A 26,038-nucleotide genomic window follows, 5' to 3' on the forward strand; every position below is an offset into this window, starting at 1 on the left:
TGAGAACCACAGAGAAGGGGCCAGCAGGAGGGTGGTGAGAGGAGCAGATGAGCTGTCCCCTCCCCAGCTGTCCCCTCCCCACGCAAGGAGCAGACACCAGGGTCCCCCTGCAGCTCCTCCAGAGCTGATGCCCTGTCCCTGGGTTGTGTCTCACACAAGCCGTGGTCCTTTTGCCATAGGCTCTGCCATACGTGGCCCTGCTGATTGTGATGCTTTTCTTCATCTATGCTGTGATTGGGATGCAGGTGAGGAGCACAGGGGCAGGGGGGTGGGGATTGGTCTTCATCAGATGCCCTGAGCCTAATGGCACCTGGGGACGTGGGACAGGGAGGGACTGGTTCCTCTGTTAGGCCCTCTCTGGGACTTTGCACATGATGGGACCTGTTCACCCTGGTCTGCAAGGATGTTTGCCACCCCAGCAGCCTCCCATCCCTGGGCTTCAGCCCGGGCAGCTGAGGCACATGGCCAAGAGCACTTTGGGAGCCAATGACACAACTTAGACACACAGGCACCAGTGCTTGTGCTGGTTCAGGGGACCTTGTCTCCTTGGCCCAGAGGAAGTGCAGTTGTAGTCAGGGGTGTTTTCAGCACTGGCAGGAAAATCTCAGTAGCTTCTAAGCCCCAGAGCACCCACACCCCAATCTCAATCTCCTTTGGGGATGCCCAAAGCCAAATAAACAAGAAGAAGTGGATCTCAGGCACCAGAGGTGCTCTGGAGGGTGGTTGGTGCCAAAGAAAGGATGGCACACTGGAGACCTCCCACTGTGATTTACAGATGTTTGGGAAGATTGCCATGGTGGATGGGACCCAGATCAACCGAAACAACAACTTCCAGACCTTTCCACAGGCTGTGCTGCTGCTCTTCAGGTCAGTCTTGTCCTGACATGTAAGCAGGGAGCTGGGCTCTGAGCTTGTGGGAATGCCCAGCTTGGACTGAGGGAGGACCGACATTTCAGTAGCTGATTTGTTTTTGCCCCACGGAAAGATCTCCTGGAGCAGTGGGAGCATTTCAAGAGAGGCTGTGGGTTTACTTGGTGTGGCTAGGCTGCCAGAGAAGGGGGTGTTTTGGGGTTGCTATTCTGAATATTTCCTTCCCAGACTGGATTTTTATTTGTGAATTGTGAGGAAAACTCAGGGGAAGCAGCTCAGCCCAAGGCTTTCCTTGACTCCAGACAATTTCTGAAGCTTTCAGTGGCCCTGTAGCAGCAGCCCAGCATCCTGACTGCTACTTCCACAGCAGCTTCCCATTCCCCTGTGGGCTGGACTGGCCTCAGGCCTCCTTGCATGCCCAGCTCCTGTCCAGAACAGGCAGGGACCAGCTCCTGTCCCCTCTTCCCAGGTGTGCAACAGGCGAGGCGTGGCAGGAGATCCTGCTGGACTGCAGCTACGGCCGGCGCTGTGACCCCGAGTCTGACTATGCTGAGGGAGAGGAGTACACCTGTGGCACCGGCTTTGCCTACTTCTATTTCATCAGCTTCTACATGCTCTGTGCCTTCCTGGTATGCTGGCTCCCTTTGGCACCCCTGTCCTGCCTGGGCAGCCACGGTGCTGTTGGTGGTGTGTCTCATGGAGTGATCCCACAGCATCTCTTCCTGGGGACATCTCCCCCAGCCCACCTAGCCAGCCATGCTCTAAACTGACACTGCACTCTGGGGGACCCAGGATCCCCTTTTAGGTTCTTCCCACAGCCTCTGTGTGCTGCCTTCCAGATGTGTTTGTGTTGGCCTTGGCAAGGGTGGAGAGGGACAAGATGCTGATGTGCTTTTCCTTTCACATGACCTGCTTGAGCAGGAGGTTCTTCTCTGCGTGGGAAGACCCCCACTCAGCGTCCTCTGATTCCAGGAGATCCCAAGCCCCTTCTGCTCCAGAACACATCTGCCCATGTTTTTGTGGTGCTGGTGTCTCTCCCCTAACTGGGTCCTTCCCATCCGTTCCTCTGCCCTCAGATCATTAACCTCTTCGTGGCTGTAATCATGGACAACTTTGACTACCTGACACGGGACTGGTCCATCCTCGGGCCCCACCACCTGGATGAGTTCAAACGGATCTGGGCTGAGTACGACCCCGAGGCCAAGTGAGTATGGGGGGCATGGAGGGGGACACAGGCATGGCAGGGTGAGCTGTGGCACTGCCTACGAGTCAGGTTCCAGCCTCTCAGAGGTGGATGTGTTAGGAATAGGATAAAAAGCTGGCCTGTCATTTCTTCTATGTGCAGCTAACAAGCAATTTGAAAATTCCCATATGAAGCTATTTTGAGAATGAGAAGTTCCTTTAACACAACAATCTATTCTGAGGGTGAAAAATAAGTGCATCTGTAATAACAAAGGATTTGTCCCATGAGAATCAGTAAGGAAAATATGTAAACAATTCAAGAATAGATAGATTTGATAGACAAGTAAAATACCTGTTACTAACCAATAAATTAATCAACAAGAAAACTATTAACCAATTAGAAGTTGCCCTCAAAGTTTGTAAGAACTGTATAAAAGACAGCATGTGGCCATAATAGAGAACCTTCTGAAGAGATTCTATTGTGTCACTCTATATGTCGTATCTGCCCTAACAACAATAGGTGTGGACTTGCCAGAGTTGATCCAGGTCTGATAAAAGCCATCAGGATATTTGGGAACACAAGACTTTCAGTTCCCTCTTCATCCACCTGTGGCTCAGCTGCCAACTCCTCTCATGCTACTGCCACAGCTTTTCCTGTTCCCCAGTGCCACAGGGAGCAGCTGCCTTCCCCAGGAGGAGCAGAGGGAAGAGCAGGGATTTGCCCAGCACGGAAGCACGGGGCAGATCCCAGGGATCAGCCCCCAGAGCACTCCCCAAGCCACCGTCAAGCAGGTCTGCTGCCTCACTGCTGAGCTGGTGTGTTTCCTCTGCAGGGGCAGAATCAAACACTTGGATGTGGTGACTCTGCTGAGGCGTATCAACCCTCCCCTGGGCTTTGGGAAGTTCTGCCCACACCGTGTAGCTTGTAAGGTAAGAGCCAAGGGGGGGACAAGGTGTGTGAGCACAGGGACACCTTCCCCAAGCTGTCACTGTGTCCTCCCAGCAGGCTGAGAGTGACAGTCCAGCCAGCTTCCAGTGCCATGGCTTACATGCTGGAAAAACTCTTTTTCTGACCCAGAGATGGGGCTCCTGAGGGGTGTCTTAAAGATTTTTATTCTATTTTCAGACTCATGAGAAGGGTGAGACAGTACAGATGTTACAATTCACACCATCAAAATCAAAAGCCAAACGATTTCCTAATTACAATCCATTATAAGCATTTTTTTGCCTATCAGTTTTTACCACACAATGCTGCTAATGCTTTTAAGCCAATCATTTATTAAAATACCCCCTGTGGGTCTTGCTACAATACATTTTTCATAGTTCTATTTCTCCAAAATATCTAGTCAAATTGCAAGGTTATCATTTGAAACTTGTTTCTAGTTCTATTTCTCTCTCAACAGTGTCTGTCCTATTTCATGGGACAGACACTGTTGAAAGAGAAACTGGGGTTTTGAGAATTCTCTACAAATCCATTTCCCACACTTATACTCTGTTCTGACCTCTCTTGTTTAATGAAGGGGTGCCTTTGGGGGGTAAGGAGAGGTGCTCCTGACCTGCACAGAGCTGATGTGGTTCAGGCTCCTGAAGATCAGGACTTACCTGTGCTCACCTCCTGCTTCACAGGTGGGGCACTGATGGGCTGGCTCTGCCCAGAGCCCTCATTACAGGACACTTCCAGGCCACACTGCAGCTGGTGCAGGAGGGCAGTGCAGGGCCTGAGCATGTGGCCATGTCAGCTGGGCTGTAAAAGTTGTTTCCAAGAGCTGATAGTGCTCAGGGAGAAGGAAACCCCAACTTTCTTAGCAGAAATGCACTTTTCCTGGCTTAGCTCATGCTGAACAAATCCAGGGCATGTGTGAGGCTCATGTGTAACATGCCTGGGCAGGAGCTCAGGCACTGGTGTGACCCCTCCTGGGTTTTGGGCAAATGCATCAGGAGATTTGATGCCCAGATTCCTCACACAGCCTGGAACAGGTTTTGGAGTGGGGAGTGCAATGCAAAATGACTCCCGTCTCTGAAAGCAGCTGGGGGGATTCAGCCTGGGGAAAAGGAGGCTCAGAGGGGACCTTCTTGCTCTCTACAACTCCCTGACAGGAGGCTGAAGCCAGGTGGGAGTGGGTCTCTTCTCTCGAGTCACAAGTGACAGTACAAGAGGAAACAGTCTCAAGCTGAACCATGAGAGGTTTAGGATGGATGTTAGGGAAACTTTTTTCACAGAAAGACTGGTTAGGCTCTGGGACAGGCTGTCCAGGGCAGTCGTGGGTTACTGCCCTGGAGGGATTTAAAAGCCGTGTGGATGTGGTGCTTGTGTACATGGCTTTTCTGGTGACCTTGGCAGTGCTGGGGGAACAGTTAGACCTGATGATCTTACAGGTCTTTTCTGACCCAAACAATTCTGTGATTCCATGATTTTTTCCCATGGCACCCCTGCCTGTGTAGGTTATTCCCCCTAGCTCTGCCCATCACTTGCTCCGGCTCAGCTGGCTGGGATCAGGGGTATCACTGCCTCTGTGGTACCAGGAGTGATGCAGAGCCCCTGGGCCTGGGCAGGGCAGGGAGGGCTGGGAGGGCTCCATGCCCTGAGCAGAGCCTGTGGCCAGGACGGGCACTGAGTCTGGGGGCTGCCAGTCTGCTCTGTCACCTGGGCTCACAGGTGCTGGTTTGCTGTGCAGCGCCTGGTGTGCATGAACATGCCCCTGAACAGCGACGGCACCGTCACCTTCAACGCCACCCTCTTTGCCCTGGTGAGGACAGCCCTCAAGATCAAGACAGAAGGTGAGCAGTGGTCTTGTCTGTCTCTACAGCCTGACAGGGGACCTTTCTTGTTGTGCTGGGTGTGGGTTACACACCCTTCCCCCACTGGCCAGGGATCTCAGGGCATCTGTGTGTGGCACCAGACCTTGTGGGCAAACCCTCAGCTCTGTTTTTATTCCTCACCTCTTTGGACCAGAGCCCCTGGGTGCCTGCATGGCACTGCTCAGCCTGGCCTGGAGGATGTTATGAGCTGATGGCCCACGTGTTGCAACCCTGAGGAGTGAACCAGTGCCACCCTGGACAGCTTAGGAGCTCCCATCCTTTGAATTTAGCTGTGCTGGGGAGGAGCTGCTTTCACCCTTTCCTTGGCAGCAGCACAGTTTGCTGAGCTCTTCTGTGGGAAGGTGTCCCAACAGCTTGTTTCTGTGCCTGTGCTGTGAGCAGCTCTGGGCTGGGCTGGGCAGCCAGCTGTGGCAGGAGCTGAGGCCAGGCAGTGGTGGGCTCCTGGGATCAGTGTCTTCCAGCAGTGTGGCATGGTGCTTCCCTCTGGCTGGGGTGGGAACATGGCAGCCTGGGAGAAAAGCAGGAGATCCTGAAGATAGACTGGGATTTCAGGAATGGTGAACCCTGTGGCAGCACCAAAGGGGATGTCAAAATCTGTAAAGTATTCTGGCTAAAATCAAAGCCTTGCTGTTACTAAGCTCATTTTTGTTGGGTGGGGAGACAGAGAGCAGCTGTCACACCCTCCAGGAGATTGGCCAGGTGTTGACATGCTTTATCTTCACTCCTGTTCACATCCCTGGGAATGAACTGCTCTGTCCTGCTCACTTTTCTCACAGGTAATTTTGAACAGGCCAATGAGGAGCTCAGAGCTATTATCAAAAAAATCTGGAAGCGAACTAGTATGAAGCTTTTGGACCAGGTGATCCCACCTATTGGAGGTATGGCACCAGGTGGCACTTCCCAGAGGGACAGAGCAACTCCTGGTCAGGGTCTCACTGCTCCAGCCACTTGGGATCTTGTAACAGGCAGAATCATCATGTTGGTTTCCTCCCTCCAGATGATGAAGTGACGGTGGGCAAATTCTATGCTACTTTCCTGATCCAAGAACATTTCAGGAAGTTCATGAAGCGCCAGGAGGAATATTACGGGTACCGGCCCAAGAAAAACACTGTGGAGATCCAGGTTGGTGTGTGGGGGCTGCTGGAGGGGAGATTCTGGAGGCAGACAGGGGGTTCTGCAGGTCAGGGAAGAGGATTCCCCCAGCCTGGGGAAGTCCAGGGTGACTCAGAGAACTGCAGGGACCCCTGTGCCTCAGGCCTCTGGAAGTGAGGTGCCCCAAGTAAACCAGCACTGAACTGGCCATGAGTCCCCAGCTCTGAGTGTGACCTTGGTGTCCAGGGTGCAGGTGACTCAGAAAGCAAAGGAGGCTTTTGACTCTCTGCTCCACTGGCTCCAGTTGTAGAGAGGGCTTGGCAGGATCTGGTGCCTCACCAAGTAGTTTTAGGACCTGGAAACTCCCACCACAGACCACTGTCTGTGCCAAATGCTGCTCATCCAAGCCCTTACCCACCTGCTCTGCTCTAACCCCAGGGCCTTCTCCCTCTTCTCCCCTTAGCAGTGTCTGGATAGCTCCATGTGCCTGGTGCTCTCTCTGTTCTCTCAGCCTTTCAGAGCATCAGGTGGAGGGGGGGATTGTCTTGGTTTGGAAAGATAGGTGTCTGCCAGGGAGAGCCGGAGCCTCCCTTGGAATGGAGAATGTAAACCCCCTCTCTCTGCTCTGAATTATTATAATTTTGAAATTAAGGGGCTTTCAGGCAAAGATACGGGAACAGGGATAACAGTTCTTTACTAGGAATATTAAAAATTAAAATGTAGTAGTAGGAAAAAGCAAATTAACAAAAAAACCCAAACCAAAACAAAACAAAAAAAACCACTGACAGAGTCAGAATACAGCCTGACACCCTGTTGGGCAGGATGTTGGGAGCAGTCCAGTCAAGTCCTCCTGCAGTGACAGATGTGGTTCTGTTGGAGCAGAGATGATCCTGTAGAAGGGTCTAGTGGTGCTGAGATGGGTCAGTTCTTCCTCAGGGAATCCAGCGCAAACAGGCTGCCCTGGTGTTCTGGATCTCAGGTTTTATCCAGGCAGGAATGCTGGGCTCCTCCCCCTGGGTGGAGCATCTCCCAATGGAATGATGTAATTTTATCAGCCATGCAGTGAGCCTCGATGGCCCATTAACAGAAGAGATCGTCCTGAGGAAGGATGGGTCCTGGAAGAGATAAAGAAAAACACCTCCCCAGCTGGTTTTAATAGATGGCAATAGAATACACACTGCTGGTTACATCTTGCATTGCAACCCGTGACAGGGATCCATGTGGCTGACTTTGAGTGGGGCCACTGCAGTCAGAAAAGCCAGCACAGCAGGCCCGAGGGGTGCTGGCAGAGGATTTCTGTGCCTGGCCAGAAGGCTGGGATGTCCCTAGCTCCTCCTGACTCTGTAGGGAGGAAATCACCTGTAGAGATAAAAGACCGGGCCCCAAAGGTGCAAAACAAGGTAAAGAGCCATGTCCCAGATCAGGGACAGAGGCCCAGCCTGCCCTTGGCTGTCACCGGCCCAAACCCCCATCAGGCTGCCCCTGGCATTCCCTTTTGTGGCACAGCATGAGCCCAGAAACCGTGGGACACTGTGGGACAGCAGGAGCTCAGGAGCAGTGTCACCAGTCACAAAGCCAGCCAGCCGCAGGGTGTGACCCGTGGCCTGTCCTTGGCAGGACACCTGGCAGGGTGAATGTGCCTCATCATGTTTCCCTCTCCAAAGACCAAGGTGAGGGGTGGTGGGGCACGGCCACATCAGCCCTGCCTTCCTGTCCCCTCCAGGCTGGGCTGAGGAGCATCGAAGAAGAAGCTGGTCCTGAAATCCATCGGGCCATTTCTGGGGACTTGACTGCAGAGGAGGAGCTGGAAAGAGCCATGGTGGAGGCTGCCATGGAGGAAGGGATATACAGGGTGAGTTCAGCCCTCAGGGCACAGCTCGGTTTGGTGGTCCCACCCAGCCCTGATTTCAGAGTGGTGGTGGTGGTGGGTCAGCTTGGCTGCTGGCACTGGGGGACAGTCTGCGGGGTGTGGGCCACAAGGATGATCAGCACTTCTTTCCTTTCTTTGAGCATCAGGACATCCTGGTTGTGCCACCTTGGGCAAGCTGCTCTCTGCCTCAGTTTCCCCTTTGTGAAAGGACCCAGCCCATGTGCCTGGCAGGGCTGTGCTGGATATTCACCTGCTGGTTTGGAGGTTCCCACTCACACCTTCTGTCAGGCTAAGGCAGGACAGCTCTGGTGTCACAGGAACTGATTCACTTCCCACTCCCTGGGAGCCTCAGAGACAGCCTAGGCAGCTGTGGGGTTGCAGAGTTGCACCTCCTTCTGTGTCCAGAAGTGCCACCACCTCAGGCTGTCCCACAGAGGTGACAGCATTTGTCATGAACTAGCTTATCCCAGTGCTGCTGCATGGCCATCAACCCTCAGTGCCTCAGTTTCCCCACCTGGGCAGTGAGGCTTTTGGGACCATGTGGTCTGCAAGGCCTGAGCAGAGCAATCCCTCTTTCCACATGGGAGTGGCCCCAGAGCAGCCTGGAGCTCCAGGCCTCCCCTGATGCCCTCCCTGTTGCTTGCAGAGAACAGGTGGCTTGTTTGGCCAGGTGGACAGCTTCATGGAGCCCAGCAGCCCACTGCAGCCCCAGGTGGCCAGCCAGAGGCCCCTGCAGTTCACTGAGGTGGGCAGCGAGGACCTCGACTCTCCAGTGTTCCTTGATGACTTCCCCCAGGAAGGCAACACCAACATCAACAACGCCAACAGCAGCGGCTGGCTGGAGGGGTAAGGGCTGCCAGCCTGGGTGTGCAGGCGAGGAGGGCAGTGCTGGCCATGGCACTGTCTGCCCTGGAGCTGTCCTGGCAGCTGGCCGCACCCTGGCCTACCCTGGGCTCCCATCCCATCACTCCTTCAGCTCGGTGCCATGAGGATGGAGGTGGGCAGCAGGGCTCCAGGGGTTGCAGGAGTCTTCCCTCCCCCTCACCTGCCAATCTCTGGGGGCCAAGGCCCAGGCTAGGGCCTCCAGCACGTGCCTGGGCACAGATAGAAGTGACAAAATTACCGGTGTAAGAGGTAATTACGCAGTACTGCTCCGTGGGGTCTCCATCCTGTCTACCCATTCCAGTTGTCCCTGCAGGTGTGTCCCTGGGCTAGGGAAAGTGGGGAGGGCTGCACCCCCAGGTGGGGCTGGGCTCAGTGAGTGGTCCCCAGCCAGGCTGACCCACCTGCCTTTGCCAGGGTGCAGTATGAGGATGAGGTGCTGAGGAGGACGGTACCAGCAGCACACAGGCGCCCAGCGTGGGGTGAGTCTGGGCTTTGTTGTTCTTCTGGGGGACTGAGACCAGCCCAGGGGCCAGGGCAGGGGGAAGGGTCTGCTGTTGGTGGGTGGAAGGAGGAGATGCAGACCCCAATAAGTTGGAGGCTTGCTGAGAGCACTGAGAATAGCAGGATCTCTCTGGAGACCATTCTCCCTCCTTCTACATTTTGAGGTTATGAAACACATAGACCATGCCTCAGGCTGGGGGAGCATTGGCCATCCCAGGGCAGCAGGGCCACAAGGCCATGTCCATTTCCTGAAGCAGGCACTTTGGGTGCAGCTGAACTCCTAAATCCTTTGTTTCCCCCGGTCTAGCGAGCCCGTTCCTATCCCTGTTTGGCAGTGGTGTCCTTGCTCTTGCACCCCTCTGATGTCCCTGCCTTTCCCTCCCACAGAGCACGCCCGCCCCATACCCATGGAGAGGCTGAGCAGGAGGCGAGGGGCCGCCTCTGGGGGTCTCTCATCACCAGAGCCACTCCTCCCCCAGCAGGTAAAAGGGGCAGTGCCTGTACAGAGGGGCCATGTAATGTGGGGGACACAGGTGAACCTCCCTCCCATCCTGGGAAAGGCTGTGCTGGGAAGGAGCCACTCTCCAGGGCTCATTGTGCGATCAGCCTGGAGATGGAGCTGGGCTCCCACCCTGCTGCTGCAGCAGTCATGGGGAGCTCCTCGAGGCTGGAACAGCTGGAAGCACATTCCTCCGGCTCCCCATCTGCCTCCAGAGCCAGGGCAGGCAGAAGGGGGCCGTCAGATTTGCCCCCATGCTCCCTTTGCTGGGCACAGTGCCAGGGCAGGGGGCCAGGGCTGGCTCCCAGCTCTCTGTTCACATGGCCCTGCTGGTCCCATTTTGGGGGTGCCCTGGACCCAGGAGCTCCAGCAGGTTGGCATTGCCTGTCCAAGCACTGGACAGGGACAGGGGACAGACCCTGCAGCCCCCACACTAACATGGGAGAGGTCTTCCCTGGGCACTGTCCCAGCACATGTTGCAGCTCTGTGCTACTCTCACCCAGCTGCCCACAGAGGATGGCACTGTGACAGGAGCAGTATCCAGCTCAAGGTTCCAGCTGAGAGAGACTGGTGAGCCAGGAACATCCTCCACCCCGGCCATCACCTTCCTCATTCAGGAGGTAAGGCAAGGGCGCAGCCTGGCAGAGGGAACAGCAGCCGTGGCAGGAAATTCCAGGGACACCATGCTTATGCCATGATGGGAGATTAGGGGGAAAAGCTTAGCTGCAAGGGCAAGCAGCAGCTGTGTGCCTGCACAGAGGGCAGGAGGGAGGAGAAGAGGGTGGGTGCGTGCCTGCAGCCAGGGCAGCTCCCCAGGCTGAGCACCCAGGCTGTGCTCTCATCCTCTGCACAGGCTCTGATCTCTGGAGGCGTCGGGGCTCTGGCCCGTGACTCATCATTCCTAGCAGTGACCAGGGATGAGATGGCAGCCAGCAGCCAGCTGGAGATGGATGAAGTGGAGAAAGCAGCCGTGGAGTTGCTAAAGGGAAGAGAAGCACTACAGGGCACAAAAACTGGCTCTGTCCCACTGGACACCTCAGCTGTGCCACCAGGCAGATCCCCAGGGCTCGGTGCAGCTCCCTCCCAAGAGACCATCACTGCCACTCGCCTGTGAGCTGCCCTCTGCAGTAGCCCAGGGTCTTGTCACAGGGGGTGCTGGATCACAGCCACACTGTTCCTGCTTCTGCCTGTGGTCCTGAGGTGCTCTGGCCAGCTGTGGTATTACTTTTAGGACAGGGCTCTGGGATGCTGGTGCAGAACAGGACGATGCTGTTCCAGTGGAGTCTTGCAAGAGCTGGACAGGTCATTAAAGTGTTCCTGCTGTGTGACTCTGAATGCCCCTCCCCTCCTTCCTCTGCTGCCCTGCCTGCACAGTCAGCGGAGGGGCTTGGGAATGCTAGACCACATGTAACCAGAGCTGGCAGTGATTCCAGTGGCAGCCTCCAGTCCAGTCATTTTGAGGTTGTCAAGCTCTGGGGATCGATCTCCTGATATTCCAGCAGCTGGACCCTGCATCCTCATGTCTCTGCTGGAGCCTGCAGCCTCCTGCCTGCAGCCAAGTCTGGCCTGTGAGGAGGAGATGTGCCAGGGGCTGGGCAGCTAAATGGGGCCTGGGGCCTTCTTGGCTCCCTGTCCCACGATGGGGATGGGGCAGAAGTGTGAAAGCATGTTCAGGCCAGGGCAGCAGCCCTGGGGCTGGCCAAGAGGAGAGTTGGGCACTGTGATGCCATTTCTGCCCCTTCCACTAGCTCCACACTGTGCTCTCGGGGTCAGGCACCCATCCCAGTCCTGTTCAGCCCATGACATCCATCCCACAGATCAGTGGGGCACGGGCCAGGAGAGCGTGGAGCTGTTCCTGCAGCAGTCCCAGCACTGCCTGCACTGGTGCTGAGCAGCAGCTGAGGTTGTTCCTCTCTGGGCTGCCCAGAGCCCCCCATGGGATCTGGGTGCTGAGCACTGGGGCAGCTCCATCTCCCAGCCCAGCTCCTCCCTGGGATCTGGCTCCCGAGGGCCCCAGCCCAGCCTAACTGGGAACTGGGGGGCTCTTGATCACCTAATGTATATTAAAATGCAGAGAGTGGATGGGTCCCAGGGGAGGAGCAGATCAATGAGCCAGCCTGCTCCCCAGCATGGCTTTTATTAACTCAGGCAAGGGAACTGCCTGAGTTCTAGCTGCAGCTTGAGCACCAGAGCCAGTCTGGTGCCTGCCCATGGCAGTGCAGCTTCCCCCACAGGGTGCAGCCAGCGGAGATGGATGGTGTGGGGAAAACTGCTGCATCCCTTCCTCTGGCTTCTTTGCCCTGGGGCAGGACCTACACCCCTTCACACTCACACCCTCACACACACGCTGTTGATGGAGGTGCACGGGGGTTGGCAGCTAAGCTCTGGCAGCTGCCCTGCCAGGGGATGTCAAGGAAATGTTATGGGGTGAGTGGTCGTGGTCTTCTGGTGGGTTTAGGGAGATGCAGGACTGCATGCATCACTTGCCAAGACACATGGAGACTCTAAACATAAAGGATGACACTATGGTGAGGACAATACCACTATGGTGGGGCCTCTGCACCCTCTCCTGTGCTCTGGGGCTGCTCAGGGGATGATTTGCTCCATCTGAGGTGTGTGTAATGTGTCTTTCTGAAGCTGATTCTAGCTGAACTAGGGGACAGATGTGATTTGTGGTATATCTGGCATGTGGGTGGGAGTAGGAAGAAAGAAACATCGTGGCACAGCCCCTGCCCCTCTGCCTGGAGCTTCAGTGGGGAAGAGTCCAGCCTCAGAAAAACCAGCAGCTCAAGGTGGGAACTGCACCATGCACCAGGTGTCCTTGCAAACACAGGACAAAGAAAGAGGAATACCAGCTCCTCACATCCTTGCAGGAAGATAGGCCGTGTCCTGCTCATCCCCATGATTTTGTACCAGCATACGGTGTCCTGGGTTTCCCATCCCAGCAGAGCTGAGGAGCTCCCACAGGGTGCAGAGTCCTGTGTGTGCACGGCCCGTGGTTCTGGCACCTTGGGAGGAGCAAACACGAGCAGATGGGGTGAAGGAACAGTGCTGTTGAGGTGAAGGACAGGTGCTGGACTCTGTGCTGGGCACACTACTGCCTCACTGGCTATCAGCCACCAGCTGTTAGCCACCAGTGCTGTCCTGGCTATCCTTCTCCCAGGATACAGCCTGGACTCCTCAAAAGAAACCTCCGAGTGCCTCAGTTCACCCTCATGCTCCATTGCTATTTGCCCTGACATTGACACCAACCTGCAGAGCTGGGAGCCTCCTGTAGGTGCCACACCTGCTGGAAGATGCTTTCTTCTGCAGAGCCAGGGCCTGTCTGTGTCCAGCTGCCATCAGCCCCAGCACCGTGACTGCAACTCAGGAAAGCCATGGCAGGGGCTCCTTCAGCTCCCCAGCACTTGTCTGTCTGTCTCCAGTCCTGCTCTCTGATGGCCTCTGGGTGTGTCTCCCTCACCAGGCTCCCAAGACCAGCTCCTAGGATGGAGCCAGTGGCCCTGTGGGCACAGCTGTGTGGGCACTGCCCTCTGCATGTGTGGGTGCCCAGCTCGCTGTGCAGACCCCAGCCCTGCAGTATGGACTGTGCACACTGGGGAGCTGTACTGGCACCTGGACACCAGCCTGTCATGCCATGTCCTCTTAGGATAGGCTCTCACCACAGCCTGGGCAGACCAAAGGCTTGCCAGACCCCAGTCCCAGTGGCTCTGTCGGGAGCAGCCCTTGCCCTGCTCTGTATCCTGCTGCTCCATGGTGTCACCCCCAACACCACAGAGCGGACGGGATCCAGTGGAGCCAAGGAGGTGTCGGGGTAATGCCAACCCCATGGAAACACGCCATGCGGTACAGGCGGGAACAGCCTCGGTACAGCCCGGAGAGGCCCCGGTAAATCCCAGAGCAGCGCGGAGCGGCGCAGGCGGCAGCGGGGCCGCGGACCCGGCAGGGGGCAGCAGGGGCAGCCGAGTGTGAGTGTGAACGGGAGTGAGTGTGTCCGTGTGTCCGTGCGTTCCTGTCCGTGTGTCTGCGTGTCTGCATCCGCATGTCCGTGTGTCAGTGCGCCCGTCTGTCTCTGTCCATGTCCGTGTGTCCCGGTCCGTGCGTCCGTGCCCGTGTACCCGAGTGTCCATGTCCCTGTTCGTTTGTCCGCGTGCCTGTGTATCAGTGTCCATGTATCCGTGTGCCCGTGTCCGTGTGCCCGTGTGTCCATGTCCGTGTGTCCGTGCCCCCGCGTGTCCGCGTGTCTCTGTCCGTGTATCCGTGTGTCCGTGTCCCTGTCCGTATCCTTGTACCCATGTGTCCCTATCCATGTCTCCGTGTACCCGTGTGTCCGTGTGTCCGTGTGTCCGTCCGTACGTGTGCGCGCCGCCCGGCTCCGAGCGGGATCCCGCGCCCTCCGCCGCGTGCTCGCGGTCCGGCCCTGGGGGCGTGGCCCGGCCCGGCCCCGCCCCGCACCTGGCCCGGCCCCGCCCCGGCCGCGGCCCCGCCCCTCCCGCCCCGCGGATGCTCCGGGGCAGCGGCGGCCGCGGTGCCGCGCGGGGCCATGGCGGCCCCGGACAGCTGCGTGAAGGTGGCCGTGAGGTGAGCGCGGGGATCGGTGCTGCCCGCGGGGGAGGGCTCTGCGTCCCGGGGGCCGCACGGAGCCTCGCCGCACCCGGGACCGATGCCGAAAGGCGGGGCGGGCGCTGCAGCTGCCGGTGCGAGGCGGGGGTCGGTGGGTGCCTTCTCGGCTCTGGCCCCCCCCCGGGGCAGTGGGATCCCGCCGGGCCGGTCTCTGCCGCGCCCCTCACGCCGCCGCCTCTCTCCTCCCCGCCCCCCGCTCGCCACCGTTTCGGGATGTCTCCCTCCTCTCCCTACCGGCTCCCGCGCCGCGCAGCCCGGCACTGCCTTCCCTCCACCCGCCCCCACCGCCCGCCATCCCCCCGTGGCCGGCGGAGGGCGAGGCCGGGACCCCCGGCTCCTCCACCTGCAGAGCCGGCGGGCGCCCAGCCCGGGCAGTTCGCGGCTGCAGCGCGGGTGGGTTTGGCCGTCCGAAGTGTCACCAGGATGCCGGGGATTGTGAGGGCTCCCTGCCCGCCCCCCCCGCTGGGTGGTGGGAAACGATGCGGTATCTCGGTGTCCTTTGTGCTGGGAACAATGCGCCTGCAGACCCGCACCTCACACAGGAGCTGCTGGCTGCTCGCAGCCCGCCGGGGCTCGGAGGGCTGCGGGAGCTCGGGGGGCGTGGGCCGGGCGAGGCCGAGCCCCGCGGGAACGGGTGACACCCCCCCCCCCGTGTCACCCTGGTCTTTGTGAGCGCCGTGCCCGGGCCGGTGCGCGGCGGCGGGGCTCTGCCGCTCCCTGCCCCTCGGGAGGAAGGAGTCCCCGCGGAGAGAGGGGATTTGCATCCCACGGAGCGGCAACGCGGGACCCTGCCCAGCCCGGGGCCGTGTCGCGGCCGGAGCCGCCGTCACGCGGGGAAGGGACCGGCCGGTCTCCGCTCACCCCGTGCCTGTGCCGGGGCGATCGCATCTGCCGGGCCCGTGGTGTGCGAGCGGATCGGACCCCGTGGGAGCCCGGCCCCGCAGCCCGTCCCGCCCGGCCGGACACGCCGTGCCTCCCCCCGCTCTGTCCCCTGTCCCCCCGCCGGCACGGGCTGGTGGCTGCGGGGACGGTGCCGGGGCTCGGAGGGCACTGCCCGCGCCCTGCCTGGTCGGAGCGGGAGCACAAAAGATGCTGCTGGTGCAGCGGCAGTGATGGAGGGAGAGCGGGTGGGTGTGGGGCTGTGTGTGCGTGTGCACGCGGATGTGCAGGGCTGTGTGCGTGTGCACGCGTGTGTGTGCACCGCGACACCTCCCAGCTCCCCCTGCCCCTCCATCCTGCTCGCCCTGGCAGCAGCCGGAGGGGTTTTTTTGCCATTCTTCTCTCGAGAGGCCGAGGGTCGAGGCCGGGCTTTGGCTGTGAAGGATGGGGGAGCTGCAGGAGCGACGGCAGCCCCTGCTGCGGTTGCTGCTGGGGTGGCTGCACAGGGGCAGGGAGGGCTGTGCCAAGACAGCGTCTGTGCCAGGACACTGACCCGGGAACCGAGTTAATGCCGACCACGGGGGTGGAGATTTCCTCCTGGCCAGACTCTTCCCGTCTCCATCCTGCATTTCTCTCGAGATGCTGCCTTTTAACATCATCCTGGCGATGGGGTGGGTGCCCCGCGGCATGGCGGCTGTGGAGGCGTTCCTGCTGGGCTCTCCTAATCCATCCCTCGGGTCCCTTCCAGCAGCGGGGTCCTGGGCTGGCTGGTGCCTGTGTACGGGATCGCAGCGGGGAGTGACTGGGGTGTGCAGCATTGCAGGGGGGCTGGAGCGGTCATGGTGAGGAGCCAGGGAGGGGGGAGAGGTCCAACCCTCCTGCACCCCTTCCTTGAGGGAGTGAGCCGACATCCCACTCAGCGCGGCTGGTGAGAGCGGGGCAGATGGGGGGATGTGGTGCTGAAGGTGAGTCGGGAGGACAAAGGAGCAGGGCTGGGAGCAAGGAGGCTGCCAAACAAAGCCGTCAGGTCGAGGCGCCGTGCAGGAAGGTGGCTCTGATGCTGAGCTGAGTGTGCAAGGGCTGAACTGCTCTCCCTGCAGACCACCCACCTTTTCTGCCACAGCAGCCCCGGGGTGCTGGGGCTGGGTCCCCTCCTGTCCTGGACTTGGAGCAGAGTGAGGTTTTCCTTTGTCAGTGCTGGTGACTCCCTGCTGGTGGAGCAGCCAGGCTGCAGGATTCTTTAAGACCGTTGAAGTAAACCTGCCCCAGATCCCACCTCTCTCCTTCATCAGAGCACTGAGGGGATTGAATGTTTCTGGGATGCAGCAGGACACGGATCAAAGCTCTCTTTTTGTCCCTTGATAATAACATGAATGGGCCAGCTGTGCTGTTTCTTTGGGGTCTCTGTTTCTTTCTTTGGGGTCTCTGTGTCTGTGCTGCTGGTGGGAGGGAGGTGGGACCTGGGGAAGGGCCAAGGATACTGGGAAGTGATGGTGGTATTGGTGGAATGCACTGGGGTCAAACAGCTGGGGATGATCCAGCTGATGTCAAGAGGTGCCACAGCCATCAGGACCCATCTCTGTGGTCCCACAGAGCCCTTGGGATGGGAGGAGTAGGGACAGTTGAACAGAGGTGCTGGATCTGTGCATCCCAGTCCCTGCTGATTGTCTTGGTCTGGCAGGAGAAGGCAGGAGAGATGCTGTGGTGTTCCACTGTCAGATCCACAGGCTCCCGTCTTCTCGAGACCCTCATCAGCCCCATTTGCACTGGCCTCCAAAGAACCCGGGTGCTGAGCCAGCAGTTGTGCTGTGGGGACATTATTTAGGCTTTCCACGTGCTGGGAGGGAAATGGCTGGTACCTGCGGCAGCGCTGCTGTCAGCAGAAGGAAATGCAGGCCCAGCAGCTCCTCCTGGCCCTGATTTGTTCCTGTACCTTGTACCTGCAGCTCAGACCTGCAGTGTCTGCAGGGCTGGATCCTCATCCTCCCTGCCAGCAGGGTCTGCCTTTGCTTGCCCCTTAGCCTCGAGTGTGACTTGTGTTTGCTGGGGCAGGGAGGAACTGGCAGGGCCGGGTCAGGCTGTGCCTGGGTAGCGGTCTCAGCAGGAAGCTGCCTCCTGCCGCTGCTGAGGGGGCCAGTCCTCCTCAGACAGCAGCCGCTGCTTCCTTCTTGTAGGTGACCTTCAAACGGGTGGCTGCAGTGCAGACAGCGCAGCAGCTCCCCACTCCTGCCCTCTGTCTAGGAGCACGGCCTTGATTTGAGCCTTGGGACAGAAATGTGAGGCTTGAGCCTTGCGGCTCAGCAGTCCCTCTCCCCACAGCCCCCTCCAGGATCGCAGACGGGTGCTGCCAGCTCCTGCAGCCACAGTGAGCCCGGGAGTGGGACTCGCTGTGCTGGCTGCAGGAAGCAGAGCTCAGCCCAGCAGATCTGCAGTGTCAGGAAGGGCTGATGGCATGTATTGACCCCCGAAGCCATTAAACTCCTTGGCTGGAGGCCTGAGTAGCCTGGCTGGCTGCAGAGCTGCTCCCTGAGGGCACCTCCAAACTGGCTGGCTCGTCTGAGAGTGAGTGGCATCCCCCGTGCCAGAGCTGCCCATGGCACTGAGCATGCCTGGCCTGCTGAGGAGATGCAGGAAACGGAGCTTGTGAAATTGGGGAAGGAAGTTGAGTCGTATTTCAAGTTTATTTAAACTCTGCAACCTCCAGTGCTCTGCTGCTCCCGCGGACGCTCCTGCTGCGATGCTCTGTGCTCCACAGCAGTGGCCCCGTGCTGGCCGGTGCCTCGGGGAGTGACTCCCAACTCCTCCCTCCCTTCATCACCTGCACCCTTGGGGCCGCTCGGGCCAAGTGGCCGAGCTGGCAAAGGCCTGGTGGTGGGATCAGCTGTGCTGCAGCCCTGCCAGGGCCCTGGCATCTCTCCTGCCACAGGCTGGGGCTCTCTGCCTGCTGGGGTGCTTTCTGTGAATCCAAAGTGTCTGGAACCAGCTGGGGTCAGTCACAGGGAAGTGAAGGTGTAGCCCTTCCACGCCATCTGGAAAGGTGCTGTGAACCCAGTCTGTGTCCCTGTCTGTGCTGCCCGAGGGCTCCAGTGGGGAGAGGGAGGGTGCAGCCCTGCTACCTGCTGCCCACCCTCCCCTGCTGCTGCTGCTGTGGTTTGGAGGCCCTTCGGTGTGGTTCTGGGGGGGGCACTGTCTCCTGCCAGCTTTGGCTGGTATTGGCCTGGCTTTGCTCAGCTGTTACAGGGCCAGGCAGAGGGAGATAAGGCAATCAATTCCACCCCAAGGCATGGGATGTGACTGTCTCCTGGAGGGGGAGGGGAAGGGGGGAGGGGAGCAGCCCATCCTGGTGTTGGGCACAGCCCTGGGGTGCTCTATCTCCCATCTGCAGGGTCAGGGGGCAGCCCTGATCCCCGGAAGGCAAGATCTCCGGGTGTATCCTCAGGGTGCTGGGCTGGCAAACCACCGCTGTGGGCACCCCAGCCCCTTTCTCTCCACCCTCTGCACCTACTCAGCCGTGGCGGAGGGCCCCTGCCCTGTCCTGTGACTGTTCTGCTGCTGGGCTGAGCCCACCCGGACACGCCGCTGCTCTGCTTTCGCTTTGGGGCTCCGCAGCCTGCCGTGACTGCTCCAGAGAGCAGGGAGAGAGCGCTCCCCGGCCTGGAGGGACGTGCTGGGGACCGGGGCGGGCTCCGGCGCGGTGCTGAGCCCAGGTGTGTGGGTGCGGGGGGCTCTGTGCCTGCCTGCAGTCAGCCTCTCCGTCGGCTTTTACAGCGGAAATGTTGGGAGGGGGATGGATGGAGCCGGTGCGAGGGGGGAGCGGGGCTGTGCCCCGCCGGATGCGCCAGCGCCCGCAGCGAAGCAGCCTGAGCGGGGCTCTGGTGTTCACGGCACCCACCGCAGGGGGTTTCGCTGAATACCCCGGAGCCTCGGGAGCCTGGCCAGGGCCTCCCAAGGATCGGCCAGAGGACGGAGCCAGCCTGCTGCCTCAGCAGTGAAATCGGAGGCAGGAGAAAATTGCAGATGAAGGCCCAAACAAAGCTGTCAGAAACATGGCTCCTGGCCCCAGGGGAGGGAAGGTGATACCCTCTGTGAGCCCGGTGTGAATCGCAGAGCCAGCCCTGGCCGGTGGCTGTCCTGCTGTTCCTGCTGGGGGTGGGGGGCTGGCCCCGGTGGTCCCACAGGGCCATTTCCTGCTGGAGGCTGTCAAAACACTCCGTGCCGCTGGTTAAACAGCCGGCAGGTTTGGGATGTGGTGGATTGTGAGGGCAGCTGCCGCTGGGGTCTGCTGCAGGAGATCAGTCTGTAAGGGCTGCCTCTGCACCCTGCTCAGGTGCTGATGGGTTTTACTTTGGCTTGGTGGAAAGGACAGTGACTGGCCCCTGCCCGACACCCCTTCCCTCTCTGGGCAGGGCAGGAGCCAGTCCAGTGCTGCCCTGCTAGGTGCTTGTGTCCCCTTGGCACTGCGCTGCTGGGGGGTGGAGGCTGCCTCATCCTGCTCACAGTCTGCCCCTCTGCCCTCTCCACGTGGATGTCACACAGTCATTACCCCATTTCCGGGGGGCGTTCAGAGCTGAGCCCGAGGACTTGGGGATCCCCGTGCAATCCCCTTCCCTGCTCTGCAGCTCCTTGGAGCCTGGCATGGCTGGTAAAGATTTCTTGTCACAGCTTGCTCTAGTGGAGCCTGGTGCCAAGCTCCCCTGTCCTGTGGTCCACCTGCCCTGTGGGGCTGTGTGGGGCTTTGTGGGGCTGTGGACACCTCCCTGCCCCCTGCCCGTGCCCGACTTTGGCAGAGTGAGATATCTCCATCCCTGCTCTGCTCTGGGATGCTGGCTGATGCTGGCAGGGAGCTGAACTCCTGCTCCTCCTCCTGCTCCCCCAGCCTCCAAGCACTGATTTCCCTGGCCCAGTGTTGCATGGCTGGAAAGCACAGCCCAGCCCCTCCAGGTGGGGGAGAGGGAGGGTCTCAGCCCAGTCTGCACCTGCCTGAGAGACATTAGGTGAAAATGTTCCCTCTTCCTTGCCCAGGTGAGGGACTGGGTTTGCTCCTGGGTGCTTCACAGCATCCCCTGTCCTGCTGGCCAAGGGCTTGGCATTTATTTGTATTTTGAGGAGAGGACCTCTTTTGTGCCACCTGTCTTGTGGGCAGGTTTGCTCTGGTGCTCCTGGTGGGCTCTGGGGCTGCAGAATCTTCTGCCAGGGTCAGGTGGTTGTTTCCCCGGTGGCAATTGGAGCGCACTGGGAGGCTGCCAGCACGCTGGCCCTAGGGAAGCCTTATTTCCAGTATGGGCACTCCACAGTGGTGCTGGGGTGGAAGTGGGACATGGGGACCTTGCAGGGGCACCTGGGAAAGGGAGAGATCCCGGGGCTGTGATTCCCTGAGCTGGGAGGAAATGCTGCAGAGTTGGGTGGGGAAGTGTGTCCATCTGTCTCCATCAAACCTGTGGGAGTCCTGTGCTTCTCAGGGTCAGGCTGATGGCCTGTCAGGGCCAGGGTCTGTTGGTGAATGATGGTTTCCTCTAACTCCCTACTAATCTCCCTATTAATTGCCAATACTGCTGCTGAGCCAGTGTTTTTGGGGCTGTTCCTGCACGGCTGGAGGGGAGTTGGGGCCCTGCTGGGGCATGTGTCACATCGTGTGTGCTGTCACCCGTGTGTTTCCCACCCCACCTGGGGTTTTGTGACACTTGCACGCCTTGGCAGGTGACTGTCCTGGGTCTGTTGTTTGCAGACATCCTCGTGGTGTTCCCCTTGGGCCAGTCACTTACGGGGTGAAGGTGGAGTCCAGGGAGCTCCCAAACTGGATTGGCTCCTGCTCCCCTCTAGGCTGAGGAGAGCAGGGTCCCCTGCATCCCCTGGGCCCTGCTGCTCTCTGCTGCTGCCGCGGGCTGGGTGTCCCTGGATCCCTGCCCCGCCATGGTCCCAGCACGGAGCAGATGGTGCAGCTCACAGCCTCGTGCTCCTGCCAGAGCTAATGAGCAGCACATGGTGCCTGCCACGGCCTGATTTAAAGGTTTCCCTAAGCCTGGGAAAGTCTGGAGTGCTGGGATTAGGGGGAGCCCAGGGGGCTGTGGGGTGCAAGGCAGCGGGGCCTGCCCTGCAGAGGAGCAGGCTGGGTGGTATTGGGGTGGGTTTCCTTGGGGCATGGATGTAGAGGCATGTCTCCCCTTTGGGCTGTGCTCAGGGGGCCTCTGGGTTCTCCCCAGCTCTGTGGGGCGTCCCCAGGAGCTCTGTCTTGCCTCAGTGCTGATCCAGTGGTGCTGGCTGTGGCACCCGGTGCCTTGGCAGGGTGTGACAGGGGCACAGTGGCTTGGGGGGCTCTGTGCTGTGCTCGCTTCTGCTGGAGGTGCTGGAGGTGCCCGGCTATATCTCTTAATTGGACTGTTAGCTGAGCAGACCTGGCAGTCTCCGGGGAGCCTGATTCAATTGTCTCTGATTGCTGAGCCACTTCCCTGCCGCGGTAATTAAATGCTGAACTTTGTCTTGGTTTGTGTCCAATATAACCTGTGTGCAGAGAGGAAGCCCTTGGCAGCCAGCCCTCTCCCAGGTCCCCATGCTCAGGGAGAATGGAGCTGGGAGATCCTTTCCCAGGCAAGGGGGCAGATTCTCCTCTGGGATCTGAGCCCTGGGGAGGGCGGGCAGCCCCGTCCATGCTCTTGAGGTGTTGGCCTGGAGATGTGGGAAAACCTGGAGCACTTTGTTCTGATCCTACCCTGGGGAGCAGCTGTTCTGATCCTGCCACCTCGCCTGCTGGGTCTGTGATGCCCGGGCTGGCCTTGACCCGTGAGATGTCCTGGGAGAGCATTGGAGATGTGAGAGCTGCTCCTCCTGGCTGGCCTGGGCTGCTGGGTGGGATTACAGGGCAGCAGCAAAGCGTGGGCAGCAGGCTTGGGGCAGAGGAGAGCGAAGCAGGGAGGACAGCGAGGCTGGCAGGGGGGTGTGTGCACGCCTGGCCTCTGGGCAGGTGCTCCAGGGGAGGCTGGAGGCGGCTGGTGACACGGAGCAGAGCTGGGGCCATGGCAGGAGTGGGGATGGCAGCAGGGCAAGCACAGGGGATATGGGGATGGGAGTGGGGTGAATGCAAGGCCATGTGGGGAGGGGAAATGGGGTGAATGCAGATGATGTGGGGAGCAGGGTGAGCACAGGTGATGTGGGAACAGAGACAGGAGCAGAATGAGTGCAGGCAGTGTGGGGAGAAGAGGCAGGTGCTGCCTGGGCTTGCCCAGCCCACCTGTCCTGACAGGCTCACAGAGCTGGGCTGTGCCCCTGCTGGGGTCTGCCAGCCCACAGTGGCTGATGCCTGTGGTTGGGTGAGGGGCAGCGCCTCAGCAGCATTGCAGCGGGCAGCCTTGCCCCTCTGCAGACAAGGTGGACAAGAGGTAGTGGCTGTGAGAGTCTGGGGCCTGGCACAGAGGTGGAAAATCCCACGGAGCTCTTCCACCCATCACTCTCCAGCCCTCTGGCTCTGCTCCCTGGGCAGCCAGCCCTTCCTGGCTGGGCAGCCTTCTTGGGAGGGAAGAGGAACAGCTCTTTGTAGGGTCTGCAGGCAGCTTGCAGAGAGGTCTTGGAGGGACAGGAGCTCTTTGTGACCCTGCCCAGTCTGTGAGCAGCTGCCCTGCAGCTCCCTGACAGGGCTGGGAAGTGTTGGAATGTTGGAGGGTGCGTGTGCTCAGGCTCCCTGGGAGGTGGAGCAGCCCCTGTGTGACATGGGTGATGCTGGGTGATGGATCTGGGTCCCTCTGCCCTGCACCAGGGCAGCAGTGTGCAGCAGGGTGGTGTGGCCTGGTGTGTGCCCACAGGCAGTTCGGTGGGGTGGGGCTCTCCCGGCTCTGGCTCTGTGCCCTCCGGCTGTGGGAGTGTGCTGCCGTGGCTTTGGCAAAGTGCTGGGGGACGGAGGATGCTCTGAGCCCCTTGGGGCTGCCGTGGTGCTGGGCTGGGAGGCAGGAAGCGGAGACAGTTGGGTGAGGAGGACGTGAACACAGCACGTGTCAGCCAAGCTGTGCCTTCCTGTGCAAGGAGACAGCCTCCCTTCGTGTCAGGGGTGTGTGCAGCCCTGACTGGCTGTGCCCAGCCCAGCCCACCCCCTTGCCTCTTGTAGGGCTTGAGGTGCTGGGATGGGGAGATCCCTCTCCGGGAGGCTGTGCCTGCCGGGATCAGGGACCCCCGGGCTGACCCTGCCTGTGGAGCTGCCGCACAGTGCCCACCTGGCTCTTGGCTGCCAGCCCCTCCTGCACTCCCCCAGGCCTGGCATAGGGCAGCAGTGCAGAACAGCTCACCCTTTGTGCCTGCCCGAGCTCCTGCGCCTCAGCTCCTGCCCCTCGCTGCAGGACCCGCTCCCCGCCCTCTTCCCAGATGCTCGGGCTCCCCGGCAGCTCCGCCATGGAGACGGAGCTTTCAGAGCCTGCCAGCCCGGCAGGGATGGGAAGGGGAGCGATGGAGACGCTCCAGCCGAGGTCCCCTTTGTGTGTGTCCCGTGTCCCTGCGTGGCTGCGGCTCTCCTGGCACGCCGGGCTCGTGCTGGTGGCTTTGGATGCTGATGGTGGATCAGGCTCCTGCTGGGACACCCCAGCGGGAGCTGCCGGCTGGGGAGGGATGTTCTGCACCCCTGCCCGCTCCTCTGTGTGTTCATCCATCCACCTCCTGCCTGCTGTCCTGGCTGCCTGGGAAGGTTTTCTTGGCAGGAGGGTTTGGCTGGGACCGTGCAGGCTGTCCTGGCTCTGTGTCCCTTGTCACTGTCCCTTTGCAGGGAGCTGAGGGGGTGGTGCTTGGTGGGGTCCTGCTGCCTTTCCTGGGGGGCTGCCTGTGCTGAGGCTGCTGTGTTCATATGGAGGGAGGAAGGTGAGCACTGGGTGAGCTGCTGGCCTCAGGCCAGGCTGTGTCCTCCCCTGGCTGGCTTTGGGCAGAGGTGGTCACCAGTGCCAGTGTGGGGCTGGCTGGGCACAGACTTCCCCCGAGCTGGAGGGTGGAAGGCAGCACCCTGCTGGTGAGCTGCTGGGTAATTTTGGCTGTCACATGGTTGCTGACTGTGACATAACCACAGCGCCTCCAGTCCTGGGGAACCCCCACAAGAAAGACATTGTGGAATGTGTCCAGAGAAGGGAATGGAGCTGGGAAGAGTCTGGAGCACCCGGAGGGGCTGAGGGAGCTGGGGAAGGGGCTGAGCCTGGAGAAAAGGAGGCTCAGGGGGGACCTTGTGACTCTGCACAGCTCCCTGACAGGAGGGGGGAGCTGGGGGGGTTGAGCTCTGCTGGCAGGTAAAGTGACAGGACAAGAGGAAGTGGCCTCAAGTTGTCTGGGGGAGGTTTAGGTTGGATATTAGGAAAGATTTCCTCCTTGGTGGTCAGGCAGAGGCTGCCCAGGGCAGTGGTAGATCCCTGAGAGTGTTCAGAATATGTGTGGGTGTGGCACTTGGGGACGTGGTTTAGTGGTGAGCATGGCAGGGCTGGGGGAATGGTTGGACTTGGTGATCTTAGAGGGTGTTTTCAACCTAAACAATTCAATGATTCTGTGTTTGGAGGAGGTGTCATGATACCTGGGCATGACTTGGAACTACAGGTGAACACCTCCCTAACCCATCTGGGGTCTCACGTTGGCCAGTTCCCAGCCTGGTGGGATTCCTGAGAGGGCAGGGGTGCTACACTGGTGCAGGAGAGCCGGGGCAGTTGGACTGGGGAGCAGGAGGAGCAGCTGCGCCGACCCTCTGAGAAACCCTCCGAGATGTCTCCTGGTGGCTACATAAGACCCCCATGATACTTTGTGATGTCTCTGTGCTTTCCCACCTGACTTTTGGCAGCTGGTGTCCCTCCTTGCCCTCTTGCTCCACTCATCCCACTCTCACAGTGGGGTCTGTAGTGTTTGTTCACCAGCTGGCAGGAGGTTCCAGGGACATCCCTGAGTGATACCTGGCCTACTGCTTGAAGGGCAGGACCTTCCTGGGGGATTCCTGCATCTCCTGTGTCTCTCTTGCCCTGGGGAGATGGGACAGGATGGCATGGGGGAGCACACTGGGGACTGGCACCTGGGTCCTCCCCAACCCCACAGGTCCCCTGGCTGGGAGGGCCAGGGTGAGGGATGGGTCTCTTGGGTGCTTGGAGCTTGCGAGGTTTGGGGAGTGGGGCAGATATTGGTGTATGGACACTGGAACATCCCAGCATGGCCAGGCTCAAAGTGGGTTCCTAAATGCCCTGTGGAGAATTCATGTGTGCACACCCCTCTAGCGCCGCTGCTCATGCTATTGCAACCCCCCCTTGCAGGTATTTAACCCCCTGGGGAGGGTGCAGAGACAAGGAAATATTTTGTTGAAAACCTGCTCTGGTTTTTCCTGAGAGGGAAAAAAAAAAAATCCCAAACGTATTGTGGCTCCTGTTGGTTCCTCTGCCCATTCCCTGGGGCTGCAGTTGCTGTTCTTGTCTAGGGTGGGGACAGGGGAAGCACATCATCTTGCTCCAAAAGTAATTAAAGTCAGGGATAATTTTTCTGGAGGAGGGTGGAACCCTGGGAAGGCGACAGGAATGAGTCTGGGACTGAGCACATCAGAAGCTGTTTTTTATTGTGGCTGCTGAGTTAAATATATCCACGGAGGCACAGAGTGGTTCCCATGCGTCTGCTGCACAGGGTGAGGGGTGCAGGGGTGCTTGTGCACTGCCTGCCCTGCCAGGGACACCCTGTGCCCCCCAGCACAGCCCAGGGGTTTGGCCCTGCCGGGCTTTGCTCCTGGGTGGGTGGGTGAGGAGCAGACTCATGCATGAAGCTGAGCCAGGGGAGGGTTACTGGATATCAGGGAGAGCTTCTTCCCCCAGAGGGTGCTGGGCACTGCCCAGGCT

General features: G+C 59.6%; 2 protein-coding genes across 2 annotated transcripts in view; both read left to right on the forward strand.

The window, feature by feature from the left end:
* Positions 1–11,043, forward strand: part of CACNA1S (calcium voltage-gated channel subunit alpha1 S) — a 47,977-nt gene extending 36,934 nt beyond the window's left edge. Inside the window, exons 31-44 of the mRNA XM_066203687.1 lie at positions 180–245; positions 776–867; positions 1,340–1,499; positions 1,947–2,074; positions 2,886–2,982; positions 4,728–4,830; positions 5,649–5,750; positions 5,870–5,994; positions 7,688–7,816; positions 8,481–8,680; positions 9,134–9,198; positions 9,608–9,702; positions 10,223–10,339; positions 10,573–11,043. Coding sequence (XP_066059784.1) covers positions 180–245; positions 776–867; positions 1,340–1,499; positions 1,947–2,074; positions 2,886–2,982; positions 4,728–4,830; positions 5,649–5,750; positions 5,870–5,994; positions 7,688–7,816; positions 8,481–8,680; positions 9,134–9,198; positions 9,608–9,702; positions 10,223–10,339; positions 10,573–10,833 — 1,740 coding nt within the window. The 3' untranslated portion in view covers positions 10,834–11,043. The remainder of the gene's footprint in view (positions 1–179; positions 246–775; positions 868–1,339; positions 1,500–1,946; positions 2,075–2,885; positions 2,983–4,727; positions 4,831–5,648; positions 5,751–5,869; positions 5,995–7,687; positions 7,817–8,480; positions 8,681–9,133; positions 9,199–9,607; positions 9,703–10,222; positions 10,340–10,572) is intronic.
* Positions 11,044–14,241: 3,198 nt separating this feature from the next.
* KIF21B (kinesin family member 21B) overlaps positions 14,242–26,038 on the forward strand; it is a 39,068-nt gene continuing 27,271 nt past the window's right edge. Inside the window, exon 1 of the mRNA XM_066203991.1 lies at positions 14,242–14,300. Coding sequence (XP_066060088.1) covers positions 14,263–14,300 — 38 coding nt within the window. The 5' untranslated portion in view covers positions 14,242–14,262. The remainder of the gene's footprint in view (positions 14,301–26,038) is intronic.

This window comes from Chamaea fasciata, unplaced genomic scaffold, assembly GCF_029207755.1.
Source record: "Chamaea fasciata isolate MVZ Bird 193981 ecotype frontalis unplaced genomic scaffold, bChaFas1.0.hap1 SCAF_25, whole genome shotgun sequence".
NCBI classification, from domain to species: domain Eukaryota; kingdom Metazoa; phylum Chordata; class Aves; order Passeriformes; family Sylviidae; genus Chamaea; species Chamaea fasciata.